The sequence below is a fragment of the Anomaloglossus baeobatrachus genome, chromosome 5, assembly GCF_048569485.1.
Source record: "Anomaloglossus baeobatrachus isolate aAnoBae1 chromosome 5, aAnoBae1.hap1, whole genome shotgun sequence".
NCBI lineage: Eukaryota > Metazoa > Chordata > Amphibia > Anura > Aromobatidae > Anomaloglossus > Anomaloglossus baeobatrachus.
In genome coordinates this window covers 141,743,444-141,755,457 of record NC_134357.1, presented here as the reverse complement: position 1 = coordinate 141,755,457, position 12,014 = coordinate 141,743,444, and the positions used below count along the sequence as shown (strand labels likewise).

The 12,014-nt window shown below is 47.5% G+C and overlaps 1 protein-coding gene across 1 annotated transcript in view; it reads right to left on the bottom strand.

The window, feature by feature from the left end:
- Positions 1 to 10,473, bottom strand: part of MCU (mitochondrial calcium uniporter) — a 158,875-nt gene extending 148,402 nt beyond the window's left edge. Inside the window, exon 1 of the mRNA XM_075348940.1 lies at positions 10,340 to 10,473. Within this exon, the coding sequence (XP_075205055.1) occupies positions 10,340 to 10,450 (111 nt within the window). The 5' untranslated portion in view covers positions 10,451 to 10,473. The remainder of the gene's footprint in view (positions 1 to 10,339) is intronic.
- Positions 10,474 to 12,014: the final 1,541 nt, after the last annotated feature.

The window sequence follows — 12,014 nt, the reverse complement described above, 5'->3', positions numbered from 1 at the left end:
GTTTTTTTTAATTATTTAATAAATAATTAAAATTAATAATTAAAATTAATAAATAATTAAAAAAAACGGCGTGCGGTTCCCCCCATTTTTAAAACCAGCCAGATAAAGCCATACGGCTGAAGGCTGGTATTCTCAGGATGGGGAGCTCCACGTTATGGGGAGCCCCCCACCCTAACAATATCAGCCAACAGCCGCCCAGAATTGCCGCATACATTATATGCGACAGTTCTGGGACTGTACCCGGCTCTTCCCGATTTGCCCTGGTGCGTTGGCAAATCGGGGTAATAAGGACTTGGCAGCCCATAGCTGCCAATAAGTCCTAGATTAATCATGTCAGGCGTCTATGAGACACCCTCCATGATTAATCTGTAAGTTACAGTAAATAAACACACACACGCCAGAAAAAATCCTTTATTAGAAATAAAAACACACACATTCCCTGGTTCACCACTTTAATCAGCCCTAAAAAGCCCTCCATGTCCGGCGTAATCCAGGATGATCCAGCGTCGCATCCAGCGCTGCTGCATGGAGGTGACCGGAGCCGCAGCACACACAGCCGCTCCGGTCACCTCCACACAGCAAATGAACACAGCCGCGCGATCAGCTGCTGTCACTGAGGTTACCCGCGGCCACCGGTGGATGCAGCGGTGACAGCGGGTAACCTCAGTGACAGCAGCTGATCGCGCGGCTGTGTTCATTTGCTGTGTGGAGGTGACCGGAGCGGCGGTGTCTGCTGCAGCTCCGGTCACCTCCATGCAGCAGCGCTGGATGCGACGCTGGATCATCCTGGATTACGCCGGACAAGGAGGGCTTTTTCGGGCTGATTAAAGTGGTGAACCAGGGTATATGTGTGTGTTTTTTATTTCTAATAAAGGATTTTTTCTGGTGTGTGTGTTTATTTACTGTAACTTACAGATTAATCATGGAAGGTGTCTCAGACGCATGACATGATTAATCTAGGACTTATTGGCAGCTATGGGCTTCCAATAACTCCTTATTACCCCGATTTGCCAACGCACCAGGGTAAATCGGGAAGAGCCGGGTACAGTCCCAGAACTGTCACATATAATGTATGCGGCAATTCTGGCCAGCTGCTGACTGATATTGTTAGGGTGGGGGGCTCCCCATAACGTGGGGCTCCCCATCCTGAGAATACCAGCCTTCAGCTGTATGGCTTTATCTGGCTGGTATTAAAATTGGGGGGAACCGCACGCCGTTTTTTTAATTATTTATTTATTTATTTTACTGCACAGTATAGACACGCCCACCGGCTGCTGTGATTGGTTGCAGTGTGACACCTGTCACTCAGCGTGGGGGCGTGTCTCACTGCAACCAATCATAGGCGCCTGTGGGCGTGGAAAGCAGGGAATATGAGATGGCTGTGTACAGAGCACAGCGCGCCGGCCGGTATAAAGGCTCGGTCACGCTGTGCAGGCCGGCCAATCACTGCAATTCCACAACTAACAGGGCTGTGGCATTGCAGTGGTCTGCCAGCCAATCCCTGCATGAGGGCTGGCTCTCAAAAGAGCGCCAACATGCAGGGATGAAGACCACGAGTAAAGCACGAGTATTGCAAAATTACTCGGTACCCGCCGAGCAGCCCGAGTACAGTGATACTCGTGCGAGTACCGAGTAGTTACAAGCATGCTCGCTCATCACTATTAGGGACCTTAGATTGTGAGCCCCAATGGGGACAGTGTTGCCAATGTATGTAAAGTGCTATGGAATTAATAGCGCTATATAAATGAATAAATTATAAATTATTACAGTACATGTGTTAGTTTAATTCCCCACAAAAGAAGCAAAAAACGCAGAGGTTGCGGTTTTGCACTTTTTTTCATTGCTTTCAAATGGTTAAAAAACGCTGAAAGTTTGGGTTTTATTTTTTTCAAAAACTTTGCAGTTTTAAGCATTTGGTGAGTTTTTTACCTCAGTATTTGTAGCCAAAACCAGTGGAACAGTCAGAGGAAAAGTATAATAGAAACACGAGCACCACTTCCGGATTTATTTTTTTAACCCACTTCTGGTTTTGGCTACAAATACTGAGGTAAAAAAAAAAAAAAAAAAAAAAAAAAAAAAACAAAAAAAAACTCACCAAATACTCAGTGTGCACATGGCCTAAGACTATATCCACACAACATCTCCGGCAGTTTCTGCAGAGGCAATAAACACTATTGATACCATTGCAAAGTAATGGGGGAATCGCAGAGGTGATCCCTACTGTACAGCCCAGTATACGCAGCGCTTGTCAATTTACACTGCAGATATATATTGCAGCATGTACATTAGATATCCTAAAACCTCAAGCGCTATGCTGGCACTGTACGACCACGTACACACATTCACCATTTGGTCAGTATTTTACCTCAGTAATTGTAAACCCAAAACCAGGAGTGGGTGATAAATACAGAAGTGGTGACGTGCTTCTATTATACATTTCCTCTGATTGTTCCACTCCTGAACAGAGTACTGAGGTAAAAAACCCAGCAAATACTCAATGTGTGTACGAGGCCTAAGGCTATGTGCGCACAGTGCGTTTTTCGCGGCGTTTTTGCGCGTTTGTCGGGTGCGTTTTTGGCCTCAAAACTGCAGGACTTTGCTTCCCCAGCAAAGTCTATGAGTTTTCATTTTTGCTGTCCGCACACATCTGTTTTTTTTACCTGCGTTTGAGTTAAAAAAAAAATGGACATGTCAGTTCTTTCCTGCGTTTTTCTGCGTTTTCCGTCCAGGCAATGCATTTGAAAAACGTAGCAAAACGCAGAGATCAAAAACGCAGCAAAACGCAGCTAAAAACGCACCAAATCGCATGCGTTTTTTTCGACGCAGGTGCGTTTTTGTGCGTTTTTAGCGGCCAAAACCGAATAAAAACGCAGCGTCAAAAAGACGCAGTGTGCGCACATAGCCTTAGATACAGCGGATTCTCCATAAGCGAATACATAGAAAAAAATCCGTTATGGCTTGTAATGTAGGAGAGGCTTAGAGAAAAGAATATTTTATACCATTATTAATACCTGTGAATCTAGCAGTGGCTCCAACACATTAGGATTTTCACTGCAGATTCTTATTTCTCCATTGGAATAAATGGAGAAAATCTTCCACAGCAAAAACAACGATGCTGAAGTTGGTTTCTTATTCGTCCAGTTTCTTATTCGGCAATTTAGTTTTTTCAGTTTTTTATGCATTTATCAACAAAAATAACACATCATAATAATAAAATACAATGCACTGATGTGCCCTAATATAAGTACACTCAAAACCAGCTGCGGAAATTATAAAACTGGCAAAAAAATGGGCATCAAAGTGGGCACCAAAGTATGTTAGTGAAAGGGTTAAATGGCTTTGGGCCACTGATCTAACACCACAATTGCATATCTAGTGACGCCCCTAATCAAACTCAAGTGACTCCAGCCTGGCCCAAAGGGGTTCTGGGCATCAAAACTGGCATCAAACTGGGCACACAGCCAATTTTCAGAGATTTGAATAAGTAACTGATGTTTTTGAGGGGTTAAATGGCTTTGGGCCACTGATCTAACACCACAATTACATACCTAGTGATGCCACACATCAAATTCAGATCACTCCAGCCTGGCCCAAACAGGTTCTGGGCATCAGAACTGGCATGAAAGTTGGCAAATGGCAAGTTTTCACAGATTTGAATAAGTAACTGGTGTTTTTGAGGGGTTAAATGGCTTTGGGCCACTGATCTCACAAAACATTTACATACCTTGTGATGCCACACATCAAATTCAGATCACTCCAGCCTGGCCCAAACAGGTTCTGGGCATCAGAACTGGCATCAAAGTGGGCAAATGACCAGTTTTCACAGATTTGAATAAGTAACTGGTGTTTTTGAGGGGTTAAATGGCTTTGGGCCACTGATCTCACACCACATTTACATACCTAGTGATGTCCCACATCAAATTCAGATCACTCCAGCCTGGCCCAAACAGGTTCTGGGCATCAGAACTGGCATCAAATTGGGCAAATGGCCAGTTTTCACAGATTTGAATAAGTAACTGGTGTTTTTGAGGGGTTAAATGGCTTTGGGCCACTGATCTCACACCACATTTACATACCTAGTGATGCCACACATCAAATTCAGATCACTCCAGCCTGGCCCAAACAGGTTCTGGGCATTATTATTGTGATGTGTTATTTTTGTTGATAAATGCATAAAAAACTGAAAAAACTAAATTGCCGAATAAGAAACTGACGAACAAACAAATTGCATGTCAATTCTTTCCGCACGTCGCTGCGGGATTTCACTCCATTGACTCCAATGTAATCGTGAAATCCCGCAGGGAATAACGCGGGCAGCAAATTCTGTGCGGTTCACTGCGTTTTCCTGCGTTATTCCCTGCGGTATTTCGCGGTTTACCTCCGGTAATGTACATCGCTTGCCTGCGGTTTTGCAGGGAAGTGATGTCATTACAGGAAGAGGAAGAAGAGCAGAGAGTAAACACACAGATCACAGACACACACAGACATAGAACACAGACACATAAAATACACATAGAAAGCAAACGGAAATATAGAAAACAAAGCACGTGGGCTCCGCTGTATATTTACCGTCCAGCCGAGGTAAGCACACAGCGGCGGCCCGGTATTCTCAGGCTGGGGAGGGTGAGGGGCAGGGTTAATGTCCCCCGCCTCACTCCCACCTCCCGCAGCCAAGAATATCAGCCGCAGCTGCACCGGGACTGTCGCATGCATTATGCGGCAGTACCGGCGTGTCCCCGGCTCTTCCTGCCGCCGTGTAGCAGTGGCAGTCAGGGTAATTCAAGGAGTTAATGGTGGCGGATCGCCGCCATTAACTCTGGGCTTGATCATGGCAGCGTCTATGTGACAGCTGACATGATCAACCCGTAAGTAAAGTGAATAAACACACAGAAAAATCCTTTATTTTAAATAAAACACAAACAAGCCTCGTTCACCATTTTATTAACCCCTCCCGAAACAAAGCTCCGGCGTAATCCACAGCTCCTGGGCTGCTTACATCCAGCCGCGACTGATACACAGCGCTGAATGAATGCAGCCTCGCAGCGAGACAGCAGAGGTAATTACCGGTCATTTCCCACGGCCGGTAATGTGAACTCACTACCAACCGTGGGAAATGCAGCGATCTGTCCTCTATCTATCTGTCTATCCTTCTATATCTCTCTCTCTCTATCTATTCTTCTGTCTCTTTATCTACTACTACCTCAGAATGAAATGACTTTTTTTTTTAAATGAGCTTTATTGCATTGAATGCAATAAAGCACATACCAACCCACACGCGGCAATACCGCAAACAATACCGCAGCAAACCGCATGCGGTTTTCGGGTGCGGTTTGCCGCGTTTTTTTTTTACCGGGGGTGCGGTAATCTTTGAATACTTGCGGAATTTTCTTGAGAAAATTCCATTTTCCAGTGCGCACATAGCCTTGAAAGGGAACCTGTCAGGTATAATATGCACCCAGAATCACGAGCAGTTCTGGGTGCATATTGCTAATCCCTGCCTAAAGCTGGGTTCACACATAGCGACAGCGACAACGCTGTTACGTCACCATTTTCTGTGACGTAACAGCGACCTTGTAAGTCGCTGTTATGATCGCTGCTTAGCTGTCAAACACAGCGACGCAGCAGCGATCATAACATCGCTGTGCTATATGTGCAGAGAGCAGGGAGCCGCGCTTAGCGCTGGCTCCTCGCTCTCCTAGGTACAGTACACATCGGGTTAATTAACCCGATGTGTACTGCAGCTACATGTCAGTGCAGAGAGCAGGGAGCCGCGCACACTGCTTAGCGCTGGCTCCTTGCTACAGTATACATCAGGTTAATTACCCGATGTGTACTGCAGCAACATGTGCACAGAGCAGGAGCCGGCACTGGCAGCAAGAGCGGAGGCTGGTAACGAAGGTAAATATCGGGTAACCAGGGAAAGGTCTTCCCTTGGTTACCCGATGTTTACGCTGGTTACAGCTTACCGCAGCTGCCAGACGCCGGCTCCTGCTCTCTGCTCGCTTCATTTCGTCGCTCTCTCGCTGTCACACACAGCGATGTGTGTGTCACAGCGGGAGAGTGACGACCAAAAAATTAAGCTGGACATTCAGCAACGACCGGCGACCTCACAGCAGGGGCCAGGTCGTTGCTGGATGTCACACACAGCGACGGGACGTCGCTGCAACGTCACAGAAAATGGTGACGTAGCAGCGACGTCGTTGTCGTTGTGTGTGACACCAGCTTAACTGTCCCTGTATACACTAGCATAGATAAAGAGATCTTTAGGAAAAGTATTTCTAAAGATCTTTTATTGTATGCTAATGAGCTCTGGGACTAGTCCCCTAGGCGTGAGTTCCCTTGCTAGTCTGCGCCATTAACATGTTAGTATGCTCCTTTGCCCCTGTGGGTGTACTAACATGCTAATGAATACGCAGCATTAGAGGATGATCTCTCTCACCTCTCCGCTGCCAACGCATCAGTGCGCATGATCCCGGAGTTTTAATCATGCGCTCTACTTCAGTTTGAAACCAGGAGGTGTACACCCAGCTTCATAGTATGCATGACCGAAACTCCGGGGTAATGTGCACTGAGTCGAAATCCAGCGGACGCGATGGCAGCGGAGAGGTGAATGAGAGCATCCTGTGACACTGCACATTCATTAGCATGTTAGCACGCCCACATGGGTGTACTAACACGCTAATGGAGCCGACTAACCAGGGGAACTAGTCCCCTCGCTCATTAGGATAGGATAAAAGATACTTTTTCTAAAGATCTCCATCTATGCTAGTGTATACAGGGATGGTTAGGCAGGAAATAGCAATATGCACCCAGAACTGCCAGTGGTCTGGGTGCATATTGCTGCTGACAGTTTCCCTTTAAATATCAGACTTTGCTAGGGAAGGAAAAGCATGCAGTTTGTGGTGACTAATAAAAGGTTACCACAAAATGCAACAAATGAGTACCCAAAATTGCAGCGTGAGCATGGTGCCTAAAAGTCCACTCCACAGGTCAGTTTGCATGAGAAAAATTCCACAGCGTGCGGATATTTGATATCACCCATTCCTCTAATACTGTATTCCACGTGGCTTTACTGGTTGTAACATCTCAATCTCTGTCCTGGGTGAACTCACTACTGTTTATGGCCTAATCTTTGTTGCAATAGAAAAAAAAAGAAAAAAAAAAAAAAAAAAAAAAAGTTACAGTATTTGCATTATTAATAATATAAAATATTCATTTATATAGCGCTGTTAATTCCACAGCACTTTACATACATTGGCAACACTGTCCCCATTGGGGCTCACTATCTAAATTCCCTATCAGTATGTTTTTGGAGTGTGGGAGGAAACCCACGCAAACATTGGGAGAACATACAAACTCCTTGCAGATGTTGTCCTTTGTGGGAATTGAACCCAGGACCCCAGCGCTGCAAGGCTGCAGTGCTAACCACTGAGCCACCATGCACTTACATTACCAAGGCCCTGGATGCCCCTGCCACTAGGGATAATGGTGACATAACCATAGGAGCCTATAGAGGTCCAGTATGCTGAGGTCCCGTAGACCAGTCACATGACATATCTGTGCTTTAATGTAAGCCAAACCCCCATGGCCGCGAACAGGACGTCCATAGCGGAGTATTGGGTTATACCTTATACTTGAAGGTTTGCAATTACGGTACATTTTCTATTGTGGCCATAAATTGAAGACATTTTTATCTGATCTTGGAAGCCCCTAGATTGCCAAACACAAAGATGAGTAGAGGATTTTCCTTTAGATTTTTTTCTGTAGTAATAATCCCATTTCATCTATACATGTCATGTATCCTGTGGATGAGAAATGTACATTTGTTGGGGTTCTCAAGAACAGGGGAGCTGAGACATCTATTTGTCCTTAAAGGGATATCTTCAAGATCATATTCCCATATGTACTAGGTGTAATAATAATGAGAGATGGGAATACCCCTTTAATGAATGACCTTATAGAGGATGAAATTTACAGGAGCTGAGGTGGATACATGAGCCTGTGGTAGTGCAGTGAGGTGGTACAGGGATTCAGGACCCCAGTTCTATTGATTCTATTCTATTAGTGGTGGTCTGAGCAATCCAACAGTTAATTATTCTGCTGATTAAAGATAAATGTCCATCAATGGGGATATCCCTTTAGTCTGGGGCCAGACAGGCCATGCACCACCGATTGCTCTGTGCCGCTGCCACATTGCAGTGTAATACAGGCGAAGGTCGCATTGCAACCTGCAAGGTACTACGACAAGCAAGTAGCAAAAAAAGCCAACAGTTTCCCATTTACTTGTCACTGTACCTTGCAACACCCTTCACCTGCATTACACTGCAATGTAGTTAGCAGCACAGAACATTTTGTGCCTGCATGACCCAAAGTGGTCATTTAGCCCCAGCCTTCAAGGGGTTGTCCAGTGAAAAACAAGTTATCACCCATCTGTAAGATGCGTGACAACTTCCTTGTTGACAAGTGTGACTGCTGGGAGCTGCACTGATTGGCTGAACAGGGCACTTTGACCCTCCCTTACAATGCAGAGGCAGTGCGCATACTCTTCCACCTCTCCATGCATTCCCTATGAGACTGCTGAGCACTGCACTTGGCTTTTACCCAGCAGCCCTATTCGGAATCAATGAGCCTGGCCGGCCGCGGTTTGTTTTTAAAACTGGCACGAGTAGGTGTAGTCGGGGATAAAAATTCCTCACGCTGCCAATCCATACAGGTACCAGCATCCAACCCCCCCCCCCCCCACTGATCAGCAAATGGTCACCTCTTCAGCAGATATACGGGTTGTCACCAAAAACAAATTCAATAAATCAGTACTTAAAAATCTAAAAATTGCCTCTTCCATTTATAGCATTGCAGGTAAAAGAACCAACAAAACTCCAGAAGTAATTAATCCCACAGCGCTGGATTATCCAATGTTCTGAATTACAGGACATCTCCAGGTCAGCGCCAACAAAATATGACCAACCAAAACGGCTACTACCACCGGCGCCATATAATCCGGAGACTGGTCACTGATAACTTTACAGCCACTGTTAGAGTAAACTTTGCTTAGAATATGAGGGGGTTTGCAATTGTTTTACAATAAAATGTCAGAATCTGGAGTAAATGAGGCTGGAGAACTGGAATATCACAGAGGTGTATATACCGAAACATCCACTAAAAACAATACAGATGCAACTGGGACACATGAAGCGTGACACCGGCCACCAAGCTACAGGGGAATCCGAAATATATCACAGGATGACAGGAGGCAGCCCCTGCAGATTCCCATCATAGGTACCGAGCGGGGACAACGCAGAGTCATCTCATCCAGGGGAGGTTCTCTGCACAGCCGAGCCATAGCGGAAGGAAATGCACGATATCTATATATATATTACATCAAAGCGCTGAGTGGCGGCGGTCCCCATCAACCAGCCACGGCGCAGGGTCAACCAGCCACGGCGCAGGGTCAACCAGCCACGGCGCAGGGTCAACCAGCCACGGCGCAGGGTCAACCAGCCACGGCGCAGGGTCAACCAGCCACGGCGCAGGGTCAACCAGCCACGGCGCAGGGTCAACCAGCCACGGCGCAGGGTCAACCAGCCACGGCGCAGGGTCAACCAGCCACGGCGCAGGGTCAACCAGCCACGGCGCAGGGTCAACCAGCCACGGCGCAGGGTGGCGGCGGTCCTGGTCACACGCTGCAGGGGAATAAGTGATCAGATTGGTGCGCTCCCCTCCTCCATACCCAGCAATCACCACCACACGGTTTGTCCTTAAACGACATACATGCCCATACAGCAGCTGTGCCAGTCTGGGTGATCGTCTGCATTGTCCAATATGGGACATTATGGGCTGATTGGCATCTGGCGTATTAGGCGCGTGGGCAGTACATAACCCGGGTGACTGTGGGTGCCAGGCTGACAGTGCAGCTCTCTAGCCCAGGCTGCTGAGGAGCAGGGGGTCCTGTCACTGCAGTATTCTGCCACCACGGAAAGTTGTCCCCTGCCTGGCAGCGCTGTGTGTGGGCACAGGCAGGAGCACATGTCCGGGCTGACACTACCTTCCCGCACTGCCAGAGTGTGCACTGCAGAGAGCTGTCACTGGAGGGAAGGAGCTGCCACTGAGCGCTGCCCTGCAGCAAGGGAGGCTCCCCCTCTCCAGCCTGCGCCCACTCACTGAGGAGGTGGAGGAGCAGATCCGGGGACACCACTAGTTACTAAAGCAACCAGCGCTGCAGCAGCAGCAGCCGGGAGTTCCCCGCACACCCCGCCCCGGGCGACTCCCTCCTGCTGCCGGCACCGCGCACACACTTTCCCCTCTATCCCACCCGCTAGTCCGGCCGTCCCTCCCCACTCACCGTCCTGTGAGGCCGCTGTCTGCTGACTCCAAGTCCGGGAAAGCCTCCTGTCAGCCCCGCCACGCTCCGTGACAGCACCAGCAGCCGCGATCTACCTGCCGTAGCCGCCATCTCTCAACTGGAAGCGCTCCGGACCCCGGCGCGCAGCGGCGTTGAATGGGCGTGACTAAAGCACGCCACTCAAAAGTGATAGAGCCAATTAAAAGGAAGTGTTTGGCGAATGGGTGTGGTTAAGAGATACCTAAACCGTCCGGCTTCCGGGATTGTAGTGGAATGGGCGGTAATGTGTAGATGTCAATCTTTGGAAGCCCCTCCTACAAGGGGCGTGGTCTGGGACTGCCAAGGAGCCGAGTCTTGAAGGATCAGGCAGAGTTTGTGCAGAGCTCAGCAGAGACTTCCCAGCGCCCATGTATAATGGATAAAGTTTAGAGCAGAGCTCGGGCTTATTCTGCGCCTACCTGACAGCATAGTGCCATGGTGTGTGAGGGGGCAGTGCTGGGGATTCTGATGGATGACCGATGGTCACTGGTTTTTAAGCATATGTTCACACATTAGGTATTTGCAGCTGATTTTGCAATTAGTGAGTGCTAGCCGGAGAAACGCTGCATAACAATATGGCTATGTGCGCTCGCTGCGTTTTTCAGGTGTAGTTTTGGTACCAATGAGCATGGGTCACCCCAGCCTGAGAATACCAGCCCTCAACTGTTGTCTTTATCATGGCTGGGTATCAAAACTGGGGGGGCCGCACGCCTCCTTTTTGCTGCATGTAAGTTCCTTTTATTTTGATACTCAGCCAAGATAAGCGCATGGCTGGGGGCTGCAGCCTGTAGCCGTATGCTTTATCTGTGCTGGGTAGCATAATACGGGGGACCCTACATCAATATTTTCTTTTCTTTTTTTTTACTGTACTATAGCTCCGCAGACCGGGTCTGTGATTGGAAGCGTCAGACATGCTGTCAGTCAGCGTGGGGGTGCATCTGACTGCAACCAATCACAAAGCCGGTGGGCGGGGGAAGTAGTGAATATGTATGAGGCTAATGAGCAGCCCTGTAAGTGACTGAGAGGCCACAAGAGCAGTTATAGCAACACCGGTGACTCAGTAAGTATAGTGCGCTCACTTTATTTTTTTCTTTATTTTCTTAATTACACGAGTGTCGGGCCTTTGAACCCACGGGGGTCGGATTTTACAGTCCGGGTCCGCTCATCACTATTTTTCACACATTGAATAAAAATCGCATTGCCGAAAACGCATCAAAAAAGCATGCGGTTTTTGGATGTGTTTTTGAGCACCAGGCTGCTTTTCTATGACCACAGGATGAAATTCTGTGGTCACCACAAAGATGCAGCGTGCGCACATAACCATAGAGTTTAATTTGCGTTTTTTCCCCTATTCATTTGAATGAGGTAAAACGCTACAAATGCGCTGAAAGAATTGACATTGTGCAGATTTGGAAAAAAGAAGATTCAGATCTCCAAACCAGCGTGTTCATGAGACTTCAGAAACTTTGGTCACTTTGCTGGTACTGGTAAACGCACTGAAAAAAACGTGTAAAAAAACAGAACGTGTGAACAAGCCCTAAAGTGGAGTTTGGAGCAGATTCTGTACGAGAATCCACATGGAAAACCGGCTGCAATAACTTCCTATTAATTCCAGTAGGAAAACACCTATGGGGCA